The 24,362-nt window shown below is 42.6% G+C and overlaps 2 protein-coding genes across 3 annotated transcripts in view; one reads left to right on the top strand and one right to left on the bottom strand.

The window, feature by feature from the left end:
* Nucleotides 1–24,362, top strand: part of slc12a2 (solute carrier family 12 member 2) — a 441,149-nt gene that overhangs the window by 223,572 nt on the left and 193,215 nt on the right. The window contains exons 6-13 of the mRNA XM_077497763.1: nucleotides 3,130–3,240; nucleotides 3,402–3,510; nucleotides 11,157–11,281; nucleotides 13,429–13,513; nucleotides 13,619–13,773; nucleotides 14,370–14,477; nucleotides 15,938–16,061; nucleotides 18,540–18,641. Of these exons, the coding sequence (XP_077353889.1) occupies nucleotides 3,130–3,240; nucleotides 3,402–3,510; nucleotides 11,157–11,281; nucleotides 13,429–13,513; nucleotides 13,619–13,773; nucleotides 14,370–14,477; nucleotides 15,938–16,061; nucleotides 18,540–18,641 (919 nt within the window). The remainder of the gene's footprint in view (nucleotides 1–3,129; nucleotides 3,241–3,401; nucleotides 3,511–11,156; nucleotides 11,282–13,428; nucleotides 13,514–13,618; nucleotides 13,774–14,369; nucleotides 14,478–15,937; nucleotides 16,062–18,539; nucleotides 18,642–24,362) is intronic.
* Nucleotides 4,973–6,770, bottom strand: LOC144002479 (uncharacterized). Of its 2 annotated transcripts, none has more exons than XM_077497761.1 (5): nucleotides 6,164–6,770; nucleotides 5,979–6,025; nucleotides 5,845–5,886; nucleotides 5,737–5,770; nucleotides 4,973–5,641 (listed from the first exon to the last, which is right to left on the bottom strand). In XM_077497761.1, the coding sequence occupies exons 1-5, from the start codon at nucleotides 6,288–6,290 to the stop codon at nucleotides 5,388–5,390; spliced, it is 504 nt and encodes a 167-aa protein (XP_077353887.1). In that variant the 5' UTR covers nucleotides 6,291–6,770; the 3' UTR covers nucleotides 4,973–5,387. The 2 variants fall into 2 exon arrangements, with proteins under 2 accessions (XP_077353887.1, XP_077353888.1); XM_077497762.1 differs by having other exon boundaries at nucleotides 4,973–5,632.

Genomic DNA, 24,362 nt, shown 5'->3' with positions numbered 1-24,362 from the left:
AGAAGGGTGTGGAGGCAGAGGTGAACTCGAGGTATTTCAATAAACAAAAAACAATAAGACAAAACATGGCTCAATGACCTCAATGGCTCAATGAAATAATGTGCCTGAGTAATCAAAAAATCACATACTCAAAAGTCCAAAACAGGATTCAAAATAAAACTTAATACTATAAATAAATAATAAATAAGTCATGAAACCAGGAACAAGGACTTGAACAATGACCCGACAAAGACTGAACAAAAACAGAAAACCAAAGACACACCAACTAATGAGAGAACGAGAGATACCTGTACAAGACACGTGGCTGAGGAAAGTGATTGGCTGACGCAAGGGAGTAGGATGACAAGCACGTGGACATGATAAACTTGCCGAGACACAAGGAAAACATAAGAAAACAAATTATACAAGACAAAAGGAAGCATGACAACTAAATCTAGCAAAAACCACACCAACCAAACCCAAATCATGACATTTTAGGGCAGCAACTAATGATAATTTAAATAATCAATTCATCTGATGACTTGTGCAAAGAGAGTTGCGTGGTGACCTTGGTGGTTTGATCCATGGCTGCAGAACCTGGCTCTCAGGATGTGGAACACTGCTTTTCTGGCAGAGAAGGAGCCCAAACTGGTTTGCGAGGTTGAGAAGCTTCAACTAGATATAGTCAGACTCACCTCGACACACAGCTTGTGTTCTAATCCCAGTCCACTCAAGAGTGGTTAGACACTCTTTCACTCTGGAGTTGCCCACAGAGTGAGATGCCAAGGAGGTGTTGGCATACTTATTTCACCCCAGCTTGGTTTCTGTGGCCATAAGGTGGTTGGTGCTAGTCGTGGCATCAACCCCCGAACCTGTTGGACACAGACGGTGAGGGATGGCATCAGGCTGAATTTGAAGAAAGAATTCCATCAGGCCGTTTTGACCTATGGGACTCCGGAGGCAGCTAGTGGGTACTGGCTGGCCAAGCGGAATGTGGCTTTGGCGGCCGGGCACTCAAGGAGTTTGATGAGGTCTTGGAGAAAGACGTCCTGATGGCTTTGAAGAAATTCTTCTCCAGCATCCACCGTCTCAGGATATGTTTGTATGTAAATTGTAGTCTGTGCGGTGCGCGTGTACGTGTATGCTGTGCCGAGCAGCAAGTAGCCAGCCAACATCGCAGCGGGTCATGTTTGACTCAAATACTATTTGATTGAGTCGACGCGCGGCGACGCGCTCTCGTTGCTACGGGAGAGCCAGCCAGGTGGTCTCTCCTATCTATGAGGTTGAGGTCACCAAGAACGTTAACAAGCTCCTCGGGAGCAAGGCCACAGGCATGGATGAGGTCGACCAAGTTGCGTGGCATACTCAGAGTGCTCAAATGCAGAGCTACAACAGCAGTCAGCTCGCCAGGGGCGCGGCAGTCACACAGGGAGAGGCAGGGTTTTACTGAACTGGACGTTTTACTTCCATATTACAAAAATAACCAGCAAAACACCTAATATTTCAGAACAAATTACATCGCCATGGTGTCAAAGGTAAGATGTAATCATATGCTGTAGTGATAATTGGAGTCGTCTTTTGTATATAATACCCATAAGCTCTTGATTTACCGGTTGATTTACCTTCCTACCCTCCACCTACCGAAAGAACCCGGGGTGGGGTGGGGGTGGGGTTGCTTTTTGGAGAAAGAAACCGCAGCCGTTTTTAACAAAGACAAAGTCGCTTGGGATGAGTAAAGTCTCCGGGCAGTTCTGAACAACGGAATAAAAAACATAGGAATTACGGCGGTGGAATTTTGCTCAAAGATTGCTGATTCGCTTATTTCACTGTCAATTCCGCTTCAGACAAATTAGCAGAAGCCGAGCGTACGGGCCAGCCCACTGTCTCATTTTGACTCCCAGAGATGCTTTGCGTCCAAGGGGCGGGATAAAGCCCAGCATTTACCCAATGACCATCCAGTTTCGCGCAGTGAAACAATTAGTGTTGTTCCGATACTGTTTTTTGGCCCCCGATACCGATTCCGATACCCAGCTTTGCAGTATCGGCCGATACCGGAACCATACTGACACCGAAGGTTTTTTTTTTTTTTTTTTTTTTTGTGTTGTTCCGATACCGATACTGGTATCGGCAGAGGCCCCGATACTGCATTAAAACAGTGGTATCGGTATCGGTGAGTACTCACAAGTAACATGCCAATACCATTTAATTCCAACGCTAATATTGGATTTTGGATGCAGCATCTTGTGTCTTGCTTGTGTATGACATTCACTGATATGCGACATGTTCACTGCATGCCGATCTAAGATATCCTATTGGCCCTTGAATGCTCTGAACCAATGGCTGGACAGCTTTTTCAAGTTAAGGTGAAAAGAAAACCTTAGGTGTATGTATGGTATCGGTATCGGCCGATACTGCAAAGCTGGGTATCGGAATCGGTATCGGGAGCCAAAAGACAGTATCGGAACAACACTAGTATTTTTTTTCCCCCCTCAACATGAAAAAGCTGTCCTGCCATTGGTTCAGAGCATTCAAGGGCCAATAGGATATCTTAGATCGGCATGCAGTGAACATGTCACATATCAGTGAATGTCGTGCACGACCAAGACACAAAATGCTGCATCCAAAATCCTATATTAGCGTTAGAATTAATGGTATTGGAATGTTACTTGTGAGTACTCACCGATACCGATACCACTATTTTAATGCAGTATCGGCACCTCTGCCGATACCAGTATCGGAATCGGAACAACACTAGAAACAACCCACTCGATGCTTCCTCAGAGAAGCAGTCGACTCTCAGCATCCGGCTATCAAAGCGCCGTGGCGAAGCGCTTATGAATGAGAGAAAGAAGTTATGTCAGTTTGTACCTGTGGTAAGTAGCTTAATTCGGAACAATAGATAAGGGTATTCTCGCACTTATTTAGTCAATGAAATGCACACATAGCAGTTCATAATTCACCACTTTTTTTTGGTGGGGGAAGGAAATAGTATTTTAGGGGATTGCTGAGCTTCCCTTGCAGTCTTAGTGGAATCGCCACTGATTCATATATATGTGTTTAAATGCAGATATTGAAAGGACAGCAATAAAAAAAAAAAATCACAAATGCATACAATTCAAGATGAATATTTTAATTATTCTTATCTTTCAGGGTGTGGATGCCATCATGACGGACCAAATCAATGATATTCGAATTATAGGCACCATTACTGTAATCCTTCTCCTGGGCATATCTGTTGCTGGAATGGAATGGGAAGCAAAGGTATGAGTCTTGTCCAATCTTTCATACTTGGAAAGCCTGCATTAATTGTGTATACGCTCAAGAGATATGGTTTATATTTTTACAAAAAAAAAAAAAAAAAATCACATTTTTTTCCAAGGCTTTATTAAGGTAAAGGTAATTTGTGAATTTTCTCCTTTTAGGCCCAGATCTTCTTGCTCTTTGTACTCATCACAGCAATCATCAACTACTTCATTGGAACGTTTATTCCTGTTCAGTCAAAGAAATCAGCAGGCTTCTTTGGCTATGATGGTATGACATGACATTCATATATATATATAAAAAAAAAAACGATAACTGATCACCAATTAATATAATAATTAGAATTGGCATATGTAATTGACATCAATTGAAATCCATGGGGAAACAAATATTTAAAAACTGCTGATAAACATCAAATATTACATGTAATATCTTAGTGTGGAACCGATTAATGGTGTTATTGATTGATCAGGAAATTAAGACATTACAGCCGATCACCGAGATTTTGCATAAAATGCTAAATATCGTCCGATCCCAAGCCAACCGATCAGATTGGTGGAAAGTCTACTATATACAGATAATGTGCAAGAGATTGAGGTTTTTTGAAGAATAAAGGCCTAAGTATGCTTCTGCGAGAGGCTCGCGCGGAGGTGTTATTAGGCTTACGGCGTAGCTCCGCTCGTGCGTTTGCCTTCCGACTTGTGCGCAATATACATTTGTGTCTGCTGGAGTTTCACACCAAGTCCCGCTGTCGCTATGGCTGGGACGCCACAGAGTGGCGATTCCTCGGCATTTTATGACGGATTCAGGAAGTTCAATTTAATTCAGAAACACGAAACAAAGCCGGGGGGAGAGTAAGTTCATCACCGTGGCAATTAATTATTGCCAATTTGCACCGGTGTCTGCCGTAAACTTGCCAAAACACAACAGCCATGAGCTTAGCGAACACAGTTTTTTTTTTTTTTTTTTTTTTTTTTTTTTTTTTTTAAGTTATTGTTGTTTTCCGCCTCTCGTCCCAGGCACATATCCACATGCACAGCCGTGGTCTCCGAGCAGGAAGTCGATTTGCGCCGGCAGTTTCCTTCACGGGGAGAGAGAGAAAAAAAAAAGAAAAAACACCATCGAACGGACCAATCAGAAGCGAGATACGCCCCGCCATCTACGGCGTTCAAGGATTGGCGACGTGTGCACCGCAGCCGGCCACGAGCGACGCGGCACTTAAAATTCATTGCTCGCGTCGATCATGTGACCTACGGCGTTCATCAACGCGAGAGCAAACGTGGAGGCATAAATTAGGCTTTATGTAATCTCTATTGTCAATCTATTGTGACATGAGGGTTGGACTGTCGACTTGTTGCTGTGCCCCATTGCTGACTTATGGTTGTATGATAGACATAAATATTAGGGGTGTGCCATCTAAGGCACCCCACGATTCGATTTGATTACGGGTCCTACGATTTGATTATTGAACGATTATTATGATGATCATCACGATTATCACAATTTTCGATGCACCTTTTTTTTCCCACCCTTTCAGGATTTTTTTTCTTACTTTGTGGCTACTTCATACTTTTAACTCTTTGACTGCCAGCCATTTTCGGAAAAGGTAACCCCATACTGCCAGCTGATTTACAGAATTTTACCGATCTTTCAAGCTCCACAGAAAATGTTGTGTTAGGACTATGGAAACGCGGATACTACCAAATGAAAGATTGAAGTCTCATCTTTCTACCTTATTCAGATCTTCAGTAATCAACAATAGAAAACAGCTTCGTTTCACCCAAATCCTCTATTTTCTTCCAAAATACGGAGAAATCAAGCTTTTTGTGAAACGATGTTATTTCATGCACTCTAGTGAATTTGGCACTTTTTTTTTTTGCATGAGGGATTCTACAAACACCTAAACTTCTATAAAACACTACCCCAACAATAAAAAAAGTGTTTTTTGATTGCAAAATAACAGTTTATCTACATGCAACAGTAGCAATCCGAACAAACAATTTGGAAAACTCTTTGCAAACTATTTACACGTGTGCAACTGCGCATGTGTGGTGTGTGTGTACGTGTTACTATTTACAATTGTGTGGATGTTTCAACGACACAATTTTTCTTTTTGTGTGATATATTGTGGAGTAATCCCGTGCGTGCTAGGGGGATGCAGCAGGATTTGCATCACAGTTTTTGTCAGTCTGCTTCTGCATGGACTGATTTGCGTAGAGGTTGGTATGATGAACGATGTGCTGGAGAAGTTCATCCGTGATGAAGAGCTCCAGGATGTCAGCTGGCAGGTGGGAATTCAGCTCTGCTGCAGCATCCCTTGGTCCTGGTTTTGCAGCAAAGGGGAAGATGGTTGGCTGCCAGCCAACTTCATCAACTTCAAGCCAGCCAGAATCTTTGGGATCTGCAAATATACATTTCAATATCATATATTATTTTAGAGCACTGTGCTGCAATGTGTGTGTGTGTGTGTGTGTGTGTGTGTGTCTGCATGTTTACCTTTTTTTCTTGGATGTATTGGTTGATGCACATTCTGTAAATTATAGAAGATGTTTACCATCAAATATTTTATTAGTGCTGTGGAGAATCTTTTTTTTTTCTTTTTACCTTTGTTCTGCTCACTGTGAGAAGGGTTACTTTGAGTAGGAGCTGAAAGAAACATATACAATTACAATACTTACATTACATTAACTTTTATTGTTGCGGTGTATTGAAAACGTTTTTTTTTTGTGTTTTTTTACCTTTCTTTGTCGTAGAACCAGCGGTCGGACGTTGCTGTGAGCACGATCTATAAAATATCCATTCACGTTTGTATAGGTAATAGATGTTATAGTGTATATCAGCACATTTACACACGCTGCTAGCAGATCGCGGAAAAGTTAGGAAGGTAATCTTACTAGCAATCTCTTAGCATGTTAGCGCTTACCTTCACGTTCTTTGGAAGACTGTCCAAGACTGTCTTGCATCGGACCCATAGTAGTCGTCATCGTCCGATGAAACGTCATCTGTGCAGACGTGCTCGGTTGTGCACCACTTTTCTCCGGTGTTAGCATCGCTAGCCGGTACGGCCTTAGGACGTTATTAGCATCGCTAGCCGGTGGGGCCTTAGGACGTGGTCGAAACGGCCGCGTCACCGCTTCAACTATGACTTAACCCCGTCATCACTGTGCTCTTGAGCACTGGTCGATGCTTTTGAGCTTTGAAAATAAGGATCAAGCGTGAGCTGATTGCCATCTGTAGCCTTTTTGACTCCCTTAGCCAAGTTAGCCATTCTCTCCCCCTCAACACTCTAGCTCAGCCTCTCTTCTTCTACTGTTGTCTCCTACCCGATCTTGTCCAAAAGACTCATCACAGCCATGTAGTGGCCAGGAATACTCATTATAGTAACCCGATCGGCTTGATACTTGGAGCACAGCTGCCCAAGGCTTTCCTCCACCCGTTTCCATAAAAAAACATAGTAGACGTCAATTAACGTCTATGGCGGCCAATCCTAGGATTATACTGAACGTCTTTAAACGTTTATGGCGGTCAAAGAGTTAAGGTATAGTTGTCAGTATTCATTAATTAAAGTAGCCAAACAAATTTATGTCCATTACTTTTTATTTCCAGTCACCAAATGATCCAACAGGAACGATGGAAACATGCCCATACAACACAAAGCTGCCCTTAAGCTGCTCTTTTTCACAAGAAGGTGCAAAAACAATTGTTTCAAAGGCAGTACTTTTCAAAAATAGATTTCTCTATTGCGATAAAATAACATCTACTCTGGTGGAATGAATTCCACATTTTCTGGAAAATATTAAACATAAAGTGCCTTCAGAAATAAATAAGAATTCTTTTAACCAAAATACTTTGTGCTTTGACACATTTCTGTACTTTTCCAAAAAAAAAACACTCATTGAGCGAATGTAGTTTGAACCAACAAAAGATAGCTTATTCAGTAATAATAAAGACTTCCAAACAAAATCTTCAGTGAGAAGCATACAGCCCTCAACAAGCTAAGCAGTTTTCTATCCACAACCAAAACAGCTTTAAAACAATTCTACAACTGTTTTCTTAACATGTAATGTAAGTGCAACATGGAGGCAAATTATCTCCTACTCATCATCATCTCCTACTCATCATCATCTCCATCTTCACTATCAACATTGCTGTCATCAGTCATTCAAGTTCAAGAACTTTCAAGTTCTTGTGTAAGAACAGAAGCTGGTTAACATGCTCTGGATCAACTGTGCTTCTCTGTGCCGTTATTATGTCTCCTGCGGTATAGAACACCCTCTTCGCAGAGACACTGGCGGCAAGAATGCACAGGTATCTCTTGGCCAACTTAGATATCATAGGATACAATACTTGATTCTTTTTTCACTAGCAGAGAGGGTCCTCTGAGAGAGTGGGTGTTTCAGCATGGCAGTACCTAGTCACTTCCTCCTGACTTGGGCTGCTGCTGCGCTGTAGCGTCACAGAGAGAGAGAGAGAGAGAGAGAGAGAGAGAGAGAGAGAGACAGAGAGACAGAGAGACAGAGAGACAGAGACCCGTACCAGTGGTGAATCTTCAGCACTGGGCCTTGTGCTCTGGATGAGCTTGGCATGTACAGAGCAATCAGACTCACAGTGGGGGTTTTTTCTTGAGAGAAGAGAGTTGTAGCATCATTCATGGGCTTGACGGCAGTGATGAGATCTTCTGCATTTGAGATGTCAGCTTCAGTGAGAGTGGTAATGCCTGAGTCTTTTTTTTTTTTTTTTTTTTCCCTCACCTTTGGAGAGAGCAAATAGCTGGCTGTTGCTCCAGGAACCTTTCAACCATCTTGTATGCACTGTTCCACCTAGTGCACACATCTGTCTTAAGCTTGTGTTTTTTTAGGCTAAGCTGGTTCTGATTCTCCTCCAGCAGATGGTTGGCAGTGGTGCTGCAGTGAAAAAACGTAGTAAACCGTCTGACCCTTCTCTAGAGCCTTGTCACAGCAGGCAACTTCAGCGGTTTCTGAGAGGCAAGGTTCAGAGTGTGAGCATAGCATTTAACATGCAGGACGTTTCCCAGCTGAGCAGCAACAACCATATTGGAGGCGTTATCAGTGACCAAAACCAAATCTTTGTCTGTTATCTGCCTTTCTTCTGCTACATTTTGCAACAGCTCAGCCACATTCACTTTCAAGGATGCATCTGTACTTGCTCCTGCACTCGCTCGTGATTTCTAACTACTTGTTGATTTTTGCATTGGGATTTTTAACTACATTGTTGCAGAATGCCTGGCGGAAAAAGAGCTGACGAGAATGAGCAGGTAAAATATTCTCTTAAAAAAACTCAGTGGAATGCTCGCTGAATTACTTGAAATGAAGAAGAGCATTAAGCCACTTCTTCAGGAAATACAGTAATTGAAGAAAGAGACACAAGAAAAAGATTGACGCATTGTTGCCCTGGAACAAAAAGTGGATGATTTGGAACAGAATCTTCGTATCAACGATGTGATAGTCATAGGTATCAAGATCAAGCCGCGCCGTGGCCCTTCGAGAGCTGCGGCTAGCACAAGCACGGAAGATTCTGACCAACCTTCAGGGAACGAGACTGTGGAACAGCAAGTGACACTTCAACTCAGAGATTTGGTATTAATAGATCCTGCGCACATTCAATGTGCTTTTCGCTCCAAACTGGAGGGACACGACCACCGGCAGTTCTGATCAGGTTTGTTGACAGAAAGAAAAAGATTGCTCTTCTGAGAGACCGTCACAAGCTTCGTGGTAAACATGTCTACATCAACGAAAATCTCACCAAACGAAATGCTGACATCGCCAAAAAGGCGCGACAAATGAGAAAGAATGGACTTATCGAAAGCACGTGGACAAAAGACTGCCACATTTTTATTCAAACTAAAGATAACTCTGGTCAACAAAAAACACGAATCGTGAAAAGAGTGGAGGAATTGGCGGAGCATGAGAGACATCAACAACAGTAACTTACATCACTAATTACCCACAACTGGAGTTGCATATGATTACTTGCTCAAATTGCCACGGCTAACTCTTGTTTATACACCTGCATTGATAACATGTACTGCTGTTCCCGTATGAATCTAAAGATTGTCTGGCTCTAATTCCGTTTGGACATTTGTTGTAACAGTCAAGGTTACATGATAAGGCTGTATTGTGGCTGCAATGAATCTGCTGTCAATATGCAAAATGGGGTTGGTGGTCTGGTACCTGGAGTGCGGCTGGCGTTTGCCGCTCTGCTGGGTGAGCTGGTCTTGGTAGCACTCAGGAGTCCTCTAACAACAACTACAAGTAGCAACAGTGGTGGCTGAGCTGACCAGAATCGAGGCAAAATTGCTTAAAGCAATGGGCCGAATGCAAGCCGATCTTCTGGAAGCCACAACATGTGTGAAAGTTGATCCGAGGTCAGCGAAGACGCTAGTGGTGAAAGAGAAGAAATGTGCTTGCCTTGTGCTGCTCACCTGGCGGGGTGGGCCTGCTGGTGGCGTCTGGGGACCGATTCACCAGTTTCAAATGCCTGGGACTAGTCGCAATCTACACACGAACATTCAAGATGAACTGAGCGAGCAGTGTCTGGGATAGTATGGGATGGATGGATAACGATAAAAATCAATGACAATTTTAAATAATGTATATGACTGATGCGCTATAGTAATGGATCGATGGGGACAAGTCTCGAATAAGCCATCGGCTTCTATCCATCAGCCCTTCTTTCGGATGTCAATGTTGCAAATGATGTGATGTGATCGATGTAAGCTGTAATGTGTCCGAAAGGAAAAAATGAATAAACCTTTGTACCAGTGTGGCTCTCAGTCATCACCCTCGTTTGGAGGACGTAACTCACCAGCTCCCAGTCGTTGCTCAACTCACTCATAAAGTGCGCCGTTACCGTGACATATGATTCTGTAGCAACTAAAGTCCACACATCACATGTCAGAGCTGTCCTGTATACTTTCTTCAGCGATTCCTTTGGTTTTGGTTGTGTTGTACAGTTCGGGAACAGCTTTCAAGACAAAATACAAAATAAGGGAGTTTGTATCTGGGCTCCAGCGTCTGCACCAGAGCGCGAAAGCCCTGGTTGTTAACGACCGCATATGGACGTCAACCCTTGGCGATAAAGGTTGCGATGTCTGAGATTCGTTTCGCCCTTTCAGGGCTGCGGGGAAGTTTTGACTGTCCTTCTTCTATTGTTCGCTGGTTAGCAGCAACAACTCTTCTCCTCTAACCCGGGGTGGAAACGCGAAAGGTACTGTCGCATGTTTGTAGTGTTACCGCTTACCTACTTAATCCTGGTTTTACACATTCTGCATATTGAGTAACTTTTGTCAATGCCCTTTCCATTGTCATGCTGATGAAAACCGAAACGCTTCCAAACGCTAGCTTTTAATCCTGAGGAGAAAATCTGTCGTTCGGTAAATACCAGTGCTGCCATCCTCACCTTTTCCGTTCGTTCGGTGTCCAAGCAGCATTAACTTCCGCTGCTGCTCTCCTCACCATGTGCGTTCCTTTAAGTGTCCGGGCGGCAGGCGTGTCTTTTACGTTCGTGCCGCAAGCAGCGGTAGTGTTTCTGTCCATCCATCCATCCATTTTCTTGACCGCTTATTCCTCACAAGGGTCGCGGGGGCTGCTGGCGCCTATCTCAGCTGGCTCTGGGCAGTAGGCGGGGGACACCCTGGACTGGTTGCCAACCAATTAGTGTTTCTGTCATTAACTTATTATGGAAAATAATCGGTTTTCAACATTTATGAATCGTGATCTAATCGTCACGTGTCAAACCGCGATGAATCTAATAATCGATGTATTGGTACACCTCTAATAATTATGAGTCTAAATGTGCACGTACAGTCTGATCATTGTTAACATTATTATTATTATTATTATTATTATTATTGGTATCATGCATTTTGTAACAGTGTTGTTTGTGTACTCTCTTAGGTGCGATCATGTGGGAGAACATGGGTCCTGACTTTAGGAAAGAAACATTCTTTTCCGTCTTTGCCATCTTTTTCCCTGCCGCTACTGGTATTCTAGCTGGGGCCAACATTTCTGGAGACCTTGCAGTAAGTCAACAGTTTTCAAATCTCGGGAATTAGTATTTGGGGACAAATTGAGGCAAGAAGTGGATATTTGTGGCCAACAGTGTGGTTTCATATTTGGAAAGAGCACGGCAGTGGCCACATTTTCTCTGAGAATGTTGATGAAGAAGTACACAGAAGGTCATAAGCTGCATTTTTGGCATTAAGAAAAAGTGTACAACAGGGTCACGTTGCCGAGGGAGGATCTGTGGTACTACTGAATTATGAAATTTGGAGTGACAGTGTATTAGATTAATCCAGTAGTACAGTATGAGTTCAGTAAGACATTGATGAGGTGAGCTGCCAGAATTACATAAGATTTCAAGGAGGAGGTGAGACTGCTTCAAGGATTGGCTGTGAGCTCTTTCTGATGTGATAGGGTAATAGATTGACAGATGAGGTCAGATTGGAGTCTATGTGGACGATGATATTTGCGGCTTCTGTGTATTGTGATTTGCAGTGAAAGTAGAGAACAGGTGAAGGGAACATAGAGAGTTGCTCGTATTGTTGTACCGATACCGATACCGATACTGGTATCGGCAGAGGCACCGATACTGTATTAAAACAGTGGTAGCGGTACCATTAATTCCAACTAGGGCTGTCAAAGTTAAAGAGTTAATAGATCAATTAATCAGAGAAAATTGTCGCATTGATCACGTATTAACGCATATTTTTTTGTGTACCGCAATTGAGCCTTGAACGTAACCGCGGATGGTTACATTGAAGGCTGCGCAGGTCAGTGATTCGGTCAATGCACGGCATTTCCTACGCCTGTTGTTCCAAAATGACTCCAGTTGGTGTGCTCGGTGGTAATTTGCGCTTTAAAAAACCCCCCGACGGGACTTTAGATAAAACAAAAGTAATTTGCGTTTAATTAATTAATAATTGCTGAATTGCACCCAATTGATATGATGCTGTTACGTTTTGAGCAATACACGCATGCATACAATTGCGTACTTGCATTTAATCAATATTTACAAATGACATTCAGATAATAAAATGCGTTAATGTCGAATTATTACGGTATTTTGTATTTATTTTATATTACACAAGTAATTTAGCTGATTAATCGTGATTAATCAAAATTAAAAAGTGTGATTAATCAGATTAAAAATTTTAATCGTTTGACAGTACTAATTCCAACGCTAATGTTGGATTTTGATTGCAGCATCTTGTGTCTTGCTCGTGCATGACATTCACTGATATGTGACATGTTCACTGCATGCCGATCTAAGATATCTTATTGGCCCTTGAATGCTCTGAACCAATGGCCGGACAGCTTTTTCATGTTGAGGAAAATAAACCTTAACTATTGGTATGGTATCTGTATCGGCCAATACTGCAAAGCTGGGTATCGGAATCGGTATCGGGGGCCAAAAAACGGTATCGGAACAACACTAGTTTCTAGTATATACTGGAAAGATGAGGAATGAAGGTCAGTTGAAGCAAGAGGAACAAGGGTGGGTCTTCACATCCATTCATGGATGTGCTTATGCATCCATTAGATGGTGCTGCGCTAAAGGGAATGTCAACAAAACAGTCAGATAGGTCAGTCAAACTTTATTAATAGATTACAAACCAGCTTTCTGACAACACCATTCACTCCCAAAATGAATAAACAGCTGTTTTATTATTTTCTCTGAGGTAAAGTATTAGTATTAGCTAGCGATCCAAGATGGTGGGATCTTCTGCGCATGCGCGTCACCGATCGTGCAGGGTCACCGATAGCGACTTGACAGCGAGACCTGTTGCAGCTCAATATCGATCCATATATAAGGCGCACTGGATTATAAGGCGCATGGTCAGCTTTTGAAAAAATTGAAGGCTTTTAGGTGCGCCTTACGGTAATTTAATTTGAGGTGTTCTATGTCCCGCTCTATATCTGCTAGCATTGATGAACTCAGGCAGAGACTCATTTCCGCTTGACGTGTGCTGTGTCACAAGCAGTACACATACATACCTAAACTGTTCAATTTCATCGAGCTAGTCGTAGTAGTTTTTAAGACTGTTGCTTTTAAAATTAGGCCAATTTTCTGGGAGGGAACCTTGGCTGGATGGAAGGTATTTCCCTTGTTTTTGTGATTGGTATTTTTACGCCTGTTTTTTTTTTTTTAAATGGATGCTTGTTCCAGGACCCACAGCTGGCCATTCCCAGAGGAACACTTCTAGCCATATTAATTACTGGAATAGTTTATCTGGGAGTTGCTGTTTCTACAGGTACTGACTTCATTCTATATCCTTACCAGACAAATGAATAAGATATTTCTTTTTCTTTTCAAGAGTATCCCATCATGTTTGAGAGTTTAATGCTTACCACTCCAGGTTCCTGTATTGTGAGAGATGCCAGTGGAAATGACACAGTCAGTTCTCAGTTCCTGATGAATTGCACTGATGCTTCCTGCAAGTTTGGCTATGACTTTTCTGCTTGCAAGATTGAAAAAGATGGCTGTCGATATGGCCTTCACAATGATTATCAGGTATGATGAGTTTTAGGGGTGTGAATTGCCGAGTACCTGACAATTTCGATCCGTATCACGATTCCTAGGTCACAATTCGATTTGATACCGATTAATCACAATATGAATTTACAAGTCGATTGTTGCGATTTTTTTTTTTTTTACTCAAATTTAGAAAATACCATTCGGTGAACTTGTACATGTACACTGTAAAGATTTGCATGAAAATGTATTATTTATTGATTTGAGACTTCAGTTTTCTAACTGTGAGCCTCTGTATTTAACAAACAGGTTGTAATCTTTTTCATGTTAGAAGAGCATTGAAATAAAATATTAAGGCTTAATGGTCCATTAATATAATATTCTTCCATACTTAAGGTGTGAAAGTTAGACGTTTCGTTGAGTATTTTTCCATCACAAATGGATGTTAAAAAATCGATTCGTCTGCCTATTGAATCAATTCGAGAATTGCGTGCTGTAGTATCGCGATATATTGCCGAATCGATTTTTTTTTAACACCCTTAATGAGTTTTAATCTTTACTCTTAAGATTATGTCAGACTCAAAATGATTTGATTTATTAGGACTATAAGGCAATTGTTTTGATTGTCTATCCAGGTTATGAGCATGGTTTCGGGTTTCGGGCCTATCATTACAGCTGGAATCTTCTCTGCCACCCTGTCTTCAGCACTTGCATCGTTGGTCAGTGCACCCAAAGTATTTCAGGTGAGGCATCACTTTAAAATATGTAAGACTTTAACAAAATTGAAGATTGGCAGCGTTGAGTGCTTGCTTTGAGGCACCTTAGCCATGAATAGAGGTAGGTTAGGGGTGGTGTTCAGCAAGCTCTTTCCTCCACCCATGACATGTTAGTAAGGGAATTTAATACACACGATTTGTGTCAAGGTTTTATGGTGTGGTTGTGGACCCAAAAGCAAAAAAGCAGAGCGAGGGGGCAGAGCTGACGTAGAAGGGAATTTAATTAAACCAAAACAAAAGCGAAATCCAAACTGTAAGCAAAACAAGAGATTGGGGACATGAGGCAAAAAACTGGCAGCATAATGCTGCGTTCTCACCAAAAGCGAGGGATGGCAATTCGGCGGCGCGTTTGCATTGTAGTCAATGGAGTTCGCGCGCAACGGAACGAACGTGCGTGGGGCGGCGCGGAGGACGCGTTTCGCGCGTTGGGATGCGGTGCGCAGAAGCAAAAATCCGCACATTCGTGATGAAAATCCACATATTCGTCGAAGTTCAAACAATTTAACTTTTTTCGAGTTTCGCCTCGCGGTAGCCAATCGGCTTCGAGTACGGGCCATGTGACACACAGCGTCCTCTCTATTGTCACCCCGAGCACAACAACACGGCCAGCGGTGACAGGATGATGATCAAGAAAGTGCTGGCAAATCTGTTTACTTGCTTTTGAACTGTACCGAGTTAGCAGCAGTGCTTATTATTAATGCCAAAGCTATTTTTAGCACAAATGCCGGCCGCCAGATTGCCACAAAAAAAAAAGGGAAAGTGCTATCACGTACCTCAAAAGAGGAGAAAATAGTGCCACGGCTGTTTTGTCCCAGGAAAGAAGTGGAAGTACCAGTAGTTGGCGGCGCCCACTTTTTGTTGACTCGCTAAAGTGCTGCACTTCCTTGTTCACCAAGGGACACGCCTCCTCCGCTCCGGTGCGCACGAAAGCGCGAATGAGCAGCAATTGTTCCAAAAACGGTCTACGCGGTGAATCGCTCGCGAAGGAAGCATTCCAGTTCGCCTTTTCGGATTTTGTGAGAACGTAGCATAACAGGGTGAAAACAGTGAACCGGCCAGAACTGAACCGAAAACAGGTGACTAAATACACACAAACTAATTACTTAACAAGGGACACCTGGACAAGGCACGTCTGAGGACACTGATTGGTTGACACAAGAGGGAAGGTAGACAAGCACAAGTGGACAAGATCACACTTAACGCGACAAGGAAATCACAACAACACAAACCTCAATGGAACCAAAAGCACACCCAAAAAAACAACAACCCCTAAACCCAAACCATGACACTTTGGTCAAAAGGTGTATTTTTGACCATGCAACCATTGTGCAGATATGCCTAGAAACAAAGGGGACAAAAATCAAGTTTGAATAAATAAGATTAGAGTTGTAAGAAAGATGCTGTACTGTATGATTCTGTTTTTACAGGCTTTATGTAAAGACAACATTTACCCTGGCCTTGGAGTGTTTGCCAAGGGTTATGGCAAGAACAATGAGCCTCTCCGCGGCTACATCCTGACCTTTGTGATTGCGCTTGTGTTCATCCTAATTGGTAAGATTGCACTGTCTGATTATATAGTCATAGAGTGCAAAAAAATAGTGGTCCTAAAGTATTACGCTTTTAGGATTTACCTTGAACATTTGAGTTTGAGGTATTCTGAAATAGCTTTTACATACATTGTTTCTGTTGTCTGTGATATGAATCTTAGATAGGTTTGATAATAAGTTCCCCATCTGATCCTCGTTAAATGGAAATTACTGAAGGACAGTGTTCCCCATGGTTAAGCATGTCACAGTATTTATGCATAATTAGGAAAAAGAAAAATCTTTCCGCTAACAAAACGCTTGTAATTAGGCCTGTCATGATAAAAAAAAAATGTTTTGTGATAATTTCCCCCGTAATATTGCAATAAATGATAGATAATATTGCGCTTTTCATATAGTTTTTCAACTAATATAATGATAATGGTATAATAATGCAATTACACCCATTTCAAAGGTGCATTGTGGAGTTGGTCACTTTTTTTACCCACAACTGCCACCTCTGACTTAAAGCGTAAGTCCAGCCTCTGTGTCAAGCTCGTGCATGGTGTGCTCCACACCTTCCCTCCCCAAGAGACCGTGGTGTGTTTGGCCCAAACTGCTCTGAACTGAAGGGAAGATAAAAACTGATGGGTGCAGTCACAGTTCTTTATACTCATCTGGGCATTGGTGGAACATGCATGGGGTAGAAAAAAAATGTTAACTACACAATGCACCTTTAAAGATAAATGAACTTTTATTTCTTGCAAATATTTAAATTTGGAATTATATAATGAAAAAAAAACATTGTAAATATCCCTAATAAATCATAAAAAACAAATATAATGAACTCAGTCACTGTTAACAAAAAATGTACTTGAATAAAAATCACACAAAACTGTTATTACAATACCCAGTGTCTTTTGTAAAGCCCATATCTCACCGAGCGGTGCAGGACTGTGAGGGTGTCTGCACGTAGCGAGTGTTGCTTTCGCGGCAGGCTTCGAAGCACAAGGAATGAATAAAAACAACACTGGTAGCCGTGGTGCGCTGCTATCAATAATGCTACATGGTTATTAGCAGCGCTACTGCTGCTTTGGTTTTGCCACCTTGCGCTTGTAAGCCTCAAACTGGTCCGGATGATTCTATTGTAAGTGACGAATCCACTCAAAAGTATTAGTCCTAATCCCATTACTTCCTCTTCACCCGACACCCTTTCTCTCTTAAGTCTTGCCCCTCCCCCTTCTACTTCCTTGGGAAGACAAAGAAAAAGAAACCCTCTGAGAATTGGGAACGTACTAGATCCGCTATGTCACGTTTCAAAACTACAGTGACAATAGCCAACGGACTTCACTAATTACTATATTACATGACAATTAGATAACTAATCAATGGAAAATGTGTGCAAAGAATTCAGATGCAGCCCCGCATGAGCATCGTTGTTGCTATTGTTCTTTCCCACGGCGTTTATCAACAACTTTCAAAACACGGTCAGTTGCACCAAACTGCAGTATATTGAATGAAATTTCAAGTGTCATGGTTATTTGTTACTGCATTCAGGATCAACAATAGCGTCGTTGTGCGGCACCAGCTCTTATGGCGAGCAAACATGTAATTGTACCAAAGTATAGAACACTCGATAAAACCACTACCATTACGATAAAACAATAAATATTACAGTACTGACATTTATGTGGCTCACACTTTTTGTTGTTTTGTTTGTGAGGTCGAATTAAGGGAGGTCAGGGGCTATCTAGGTTTAAATGGCGCTGTGACCCTTGTTTGTGACCCTCCTCCTAAATTTTACGGTCAATTGGGAATCTACTGTCGACGTGAATGTGCATTCCGAAGACGAAGGGATGAGAAGAGGGGGAAGGGGCAGTATTGGGATTCAAACTTAATGTCAGCTGTGCGGGTTCCTCCGCGAGAAACTGCTTGTTTAACAACAATTGCATGTTGCTGTTTGACTATCATTTTGTTGTAGTGAAAAGTAATCTCATACAGCATGTTGGCGTGTCGATTTCGCAACGTGTGAAACTTGATCGGTCCGATCACGTGACTAAATCCGATTCTGTCTGTTACTCATAAAAGCGCCGGATCATGAGCCGATACCGAATATCGGATCAGGACATCCCTAATTGAAGATGCCAAAATTACCTCCGCAAAATGTGTGGCGTTTGTAACTGATCAATTCCTGCTATGGTACAAATAAAACCCCAAAACATTTATTCTACAGCAAAATTATCCTCAAGTAAGACCATCCCACGCTAAAAAATAAATAAAACAAACAAAACCATCATATACCTCACAATTCTGGGCTTCATTTTAATTGTCCTTTACAGTATTAGTAGAATAAATATGACATCCTGATGTTTGGTGTAGGGCTACTGTTAATTTGAGACCACATTTTCCATACAGAGAAGATGGCTCATTCATGCTGCACGATGTGAACAATGACAATACTGTATTTAAGAATGTGAACAACTGATCATCTATTTTGTCTTTGCAGCGGAGCTGAACATCATTGCCCCAATCATCTCTAACTTTTTCTTGGCCTCCTACGCATTGATCAATTTTTCTGTGTTCCACGCATCATTGGCTAACTCACCAGGTAAGTTATAGGAAGATAAATGAAAGACTGATGTAACCTATTATGATGTACAGTATCAAAGCAGTTACAGGAATGGTAGAAGTCTGAAAATCACTTAGACATTAGCTTTGTGATTGATTGATTGATTGATTGATTGTATTTAGTGATAACACACAACACATACTTCCAATCACTCAGTCAGGCATCACAGAGGATAAAAACACAACAGAGCCAGAAGGCTTATTTCCATTGTGGTCCTCAACACATAACATAACAAAAAACAAGAGACATAAAAGACAACATCATTTCATCAACAAAGGTTAATAAGATAAACATTTCAAAAGTCAAACGTTCAAATTTTAAAACATTACGTAGCATTGAATAGTTAAGTTACTTTGTAACCATAATTTAAGAGCCATTTTAAAAACATGTAAAGATCCACTCATTTTTAATTCTTTTGGCAGTTGGTTCATTGTACTGCTGCAATATACAAAAAAACTGTTTTTACCCATTAAGGTTTTAAATTTGAAATTTGTGGCACAAACCAGTCAATGTATTTCTCCTACAATGTGTTTTTCCTACGTGTTTCTACTCTGTGCCTCTACTGGATAACTGAGCCTCTCACCCTTTCTTTAAGGGAGAGCCTGCACACCCTTTGGAGGGAACTCATTTCAGCCACTTGAATCTGTTATCTTGTTCTTTCGGTCTTGGGTGGTCCTGTGTTTTGTCTGGGTGAGGGGAAAACATTTCTCAGGTTTTTATTGGTCATAAGGGGTTCTGAGCTGTACTTTGACCGATACCATTTGCCCTGGGTGACCTTGTGCCTCACGGCAACTGAAATCCTTGGATCATTGGGAGACCCCATTACTCTAAGGTGATGACTTCGAAAGAGACAATAAACAGAGTTGGGCATTCCGTATATAGTGAGAGAAGGTCCGTCAATGACAGATGCTCATTTTGCTGACGATTGATGGGGAAACTAGACGAACGAAGCATTGATGGAAGAGGGTTTTCATCAATCAGTTTAATCGTCAATCTGTCAATAAATTCGGCAATCCATCCAATGACGGCATAGCATTTTGCTGACGGATTGACTCACCGTTGACGGAATACCCACTTTGAAAGACGGAAACAGTTATGGACGCTCATTTTGCTGAGCAATCGACGAATGACAGATTGACTTTTTGGTTTGAAGTATTGACGGATTGACAATGACAGAAGGGTGTCCCGACTGATGACGAATGCTCAAAATTAATTGCCGTGCCCACCTATGACAATAAGTATTATTAATAATGATTATTGTAAAAATAAAAACGCTCCCCCTGGGGACTCCTGGGGGACTTCAATGCTCACGTGGGCAATGACAGTGAGACCTGGAGGTGCGTGATTGGAGGAACGGCTCCCCCGATCAGAAACCGAGCGGTGTTCTGTTATTGGACTCCTCTGCTTGTCATCGATTGTCCATGACAAATACCATGTTCAAACATAGGTGTGTCCATATGTGCATTTGGCACCAGGACACCCTAGGCCACAGTTCGATGATCGACTTTGTAGTCGTGTCGTCGTGTAGTTGATGGATTTGCGGCTGCATGTTTTGGACACTTGGGTGGAGAGAGGGGCGGAGCTGTCAACTGATAACCACCTGGTGGTGCGTTGGCTCCGATGGTGGGGGAAGATACTGGTCCGACCTGGCAGACAAAAACATATTGTGAGGGTCTGCTAGGAACGTCTGGCGGAATCCCCTGTCAGAAAGAGTTTCAATGCCAACCTCCAGCAGAACTTCTCCCTTGTACCAGGAGAGGGGAGGGATATTGAGTCAGAGTGGAACATGTTCTGCACCTTCATTGTTGAGGTGCTGTGGCTGTAAGGTGGTCGGTGCCTGTCATGGCGGCAATCCTCGAACCCGCCGGTGGACCCCAGGGTTACGGGATGCCCTCAAGTTGAAGGAGTCCTATCGGGCCTTTTTGGCCTGTGGGACTCCAGAGGTAGCTGACCGGTTAGCCAAGCGGAATGCGGCTTTGGCGGTTGCTGAGGCAAAAACTCGGACATGGGAGGAGTTTGGTGAGACCATATAAAACGACTTCCGAACGGCTTCGAGGAAATTCTGGTCCACCATCCCGTGTCTCAGGAGAGGAAAACAGTGCGTCGTTAACTGTGTATCAAAGACTTCCTCAATTCCACCGACGCGTCTTCCTTTGAAGAAGCAGAGTCTAGTGACTGAGGTGGGCTCTCCTACTCTTGGGACGAAGTCACTGAAGTGGTTGATAAGCTCCTCTGTAGCAAGGCCCCGGGGGTGGATGAGATCCGCTCGGAGTTCCTAAAGACTCTGGATGTTGTGGGGCTGTCTTGCTTGAAACGCCTCCACAACATCGCATGGATATCGCGGACAGTGCCTCTGGATTGGCAGACTGGGGCGGTGGTGCCTCTTTTTAAAAATGTGTGTTCCAACTATAGAAGGATCACACTCCTCAGCCTCCCTGGTAAGGTCTATTCAGGGGTACTGGAGAGCAGGGTCCGTCGGGAAGTCGAATCTCGGATTCAGGGGGAACAGTGTGGTTTTCATCCTGGCCATGGAACAGTGGACCAGCTCTACACCCTCAACAGGATCCTCAAGGGTGCATGGGTGTTCACCCAACCAGTGTCCACGTGTGCGTTGTAGACTTGGAGATGTCATTCGAACGTGTCCCTCGGAGTCCTGTGGGGGGTGCTTTGGCATTACGGGGTACCAAGCCCTCTGATATGGGCTGTTTGGTCCCTGTAACCGGTGTCAGAGTTTGGTTCGCATTTCCGGCAGTAAGTCGGATTCGTTTCAGTGAGGGTTGGACTCCGCCAAGGCTGCCCTTTGTCATCGAGGAACACTGGACAAAATTTCTAGGCCCAGCCGGAGCACTGAGGGGGTCCGGTTTGGTGGCCTCAGCATTGCATCTCTGCTTTTTGCTGATGATGTCGTGCTCGTGGCTTCATCAAGCCGCGATCTCCGACTCCTCCAACGGTTCGCAGTTGAGTGTGAAGTAGTTGGGATTAAGATCAGCACCTCCAAATCTGAAACCATGGTCCTCAGTCAGAAAAGAGTGGCTTGCAGTCTCCTGGTTGGGGATGAGATATTGCCCCAAGTGGAGGAGTTTAAGTATCTTGGGGTCTTGTTCACGAGTGAGGGTATGAGTGAGCCGGAGATCGACAGGCGGATCGGTGCAGCATCTGCAGGGATGCGAACTCTGTATCTTGTCCGTTGTGGTGAAGAAGGAGCTGAGTCAAAAATATAAAAAAAATTATATATTTTTACACATTTGTGTTTGTGAGGTGGAGGGAAGTGCAGAGAAGCAGAGCTTGGAGGCAGAGTTGAACTCAAGGTATTTTAATAAACAAAAAACAATAAGGCAAATAATGTGCCTGAGTAATCAAAAAAACACGTACGCCATATAGTCCAAAAAAGGATTCAAAATAAAACTGTGAATAATAATACTAATAATAATAATACTGGGAATAAATAAGTCATGAAACCAGGAACAAGGACTTGGACAATGAATGACCCGACAAAGACTGAACGAAAACAGGAAACTAAATATTCACCAACTAATGAGAGAACGAGAGATACCTGGACAAGACACGTGGCTGAGGGAAGTGATTGGCTAACACCAGGGAGTGAGATGACAAGCACAAGTGGACATGATAAACTTGCCGAGACAAAGGGAGACACAAGGAAAACATAAGAAAACACAGATCATACAAGACAAAAGGAGCATGACAACGAAATCTAAAGCTCTCGATTTACCGGTCGAGCTACGTTTCTACCCTCACCTATGGTCACGAGCTGTGGGTCATGACCGAAAGAACAAAATCCCGGATACAAGCGGCCGAAATGAGTTTCCTCCGTAGGATGTTCGGGCTCTCCCTTAGAGATAGGGTGAAAAGCTTGGTCATCCGGGAGGGATTCGGCGTCGAGCCGCTATTCCTCCGCATGGAGAGGAGCGAGTTGAGGTGGTTTAGGCATCTGGTTCGGATGCATCCTGGACGCCTTCCAGGAGAGGTTTTCCGGGCATGTCCCACTGGTGGGAGGCCACGGGGAGAGACTATGCCTGTGTCCAAATTCACAAGGCTGGGTCCTCTGAAGGCTGAATTTGTCGGCTGCATGACGTCACTTCTGGCGCGACTCAACAACACGCACAGACTTGCTCATGAACGGAGTGTCAGTCAATGCACTACCAACAAGCAACAATGACAATCCATTCATATGTAAGTCCGTGTGTGCTGTCAAGTCGTGCCGGGAGTGACGTCATGGAGCCGACAAATTCGGCCTTCGGAGGACCCAGCCTTGTGAATTTGGACACAAGCAATGTCTCTCGGCTCGCCTGGGAACGCCTTGTGATCCCTCCGGAGGAGCTGGTTGAAGTGGCCGAGGAGAGGGAAGTCTGTGCTTCCCTCCTCAAGCTGCTGCTCCCGCGACCCGACCCTGGATATAAGTGGTAGTAAATGGATGGATGGATGGATTATTGTAAATAAAGATAAGGAAATGATGGAACTACACAAAACATAACAAGCAAACAATAATATAATAATAATAATAATGTGTTATCAGTAATGCCCTATTATGTTTGTACATTACATTACCTTTATCAGTTATATCTCACGACCATACGTACACTATGCCATTGATCATGTGGTTAGCTGCATGTGGTTTGCCACATCTTGATGCAGACTAAAGCAACAAAAAAGATTTTAGAGAAGTTTAGACAGAAGTTTAAAGCAGTAGTGCTTTCTTTTTCCACAGCGTTAAAAACAGCCCTGTCAAGTGAGTGTTCGTTGTTTTATTTGCTTGTTCCACACTCAAAGAAGTGCAAAAAACAAAATACAAAATGTCACCAAATCAAATTGATGCTTAACTCATTCACTCCCAGCCATTTTTACAGAAGCAATCCCGTTCGCTCCCGGCTGTTTTACTGAATTTTGACTGATTTTGCAAGGCCTACAGAATATTGTGTTCATTTGCTATAAAAGCATGGAACCTATCAAAAGAAACATTAAAGTCTCTTCTTTCATCAGGAAAAAAAAATCTATCTGTTACGGTTTTGCAACAATTAGCATTAGAAGAGAGCTAAGTTTCATCAGTTTTGACAAATCTATTTAAAATTGTAAGTAATTTAGCTTTTTTTCTTGATGGCCCTGGTTGATCTCCTTTGCTCTGCTGCCACCTGCTGGCCGTTTGTGTAATAACTACCATTTCTGCAACCATTCTTTGCATTTGAGAGGCTGCATCAAAGCCTTTTGTATGCTTTAGCATAAAAAAACAACAACAAAAAAAAAACAAAAAACCCCATATAAATACGTTTTTGGGACACAAACATATTTACACGTTATTGGGAGTAAATGAGTTAAAAAAATAAAATAAAAAAAAACCTTGTTGCAATTCCTTGAGTAATAATGGTGCATCTCAAGTCGCATGATAGTGTATGCTCATGATATATAGACAATACTAGGAAAAAAGGTGTATAAGTTAATTTTAAAAATATGCTCTGGTTAACCTCAATGTTTTTTTGTTTTTTTTTGTAAATATTGAATTCTATGCTCTTTTCTCCTTTAACCCCAGAGCGCTAGCTGTGCTCCAGGTACAGGTTCTCTGCCTTGCGTCTAATTCTGCCCAACAGATTGTGTATTTACCTGCACATAAATGGTACATGGCTCAATTTGAGGCTAACTATTTTGAAAATATTGATGAAATAGACTTACTTGTACTGTCTGACAAGA

Source organism: Festucalex cinctus, chromosome 15, assembly GCF_051991245.1.
Source record: "Festucalex cinctus isolate MCC-2025b chromosome 15, RoL_Fcin_1.0, whole genome shotgun sequence".
In the NCBI taxonomy this organism is placed as follows: domain Eukaryota; kingdom Metazoa; phylum Chordata; class Actinopteri; order Syngnathiformes; family Syngnathidae; genus Festucalex; species Festucalex cinctus.
Note: the sequence above shows the minus strand (reverse complement) of the source record. Positions and strands in the feature narration are given on the sequence as shown.

Excerpts from the sequence above, each read along its gene's own strand:
- LOC144002479 (XM_077497761.1), bottom strand. The coding sequence starts at position 6,290 with ATGCTAACACCGGAGAAAAGTGGTGCACAACCGAGCACGTCTGCACAG. Across the intron at positions 5,771-5,844 it reads TCACAGTGAGCAGAACAAAG|AATGTGCATCAACCAATACA; the intron begins GTAAAAAGAAAA and ends TATAATTTACAG. Across the intron at positions 5,642-5,736 it reads AATACATCCAAGAAAAAAAG|ATCCCAAAGATTCTGGCTGG; the intron begins GTAAACATGCAG and ends GTATATTTGCAG.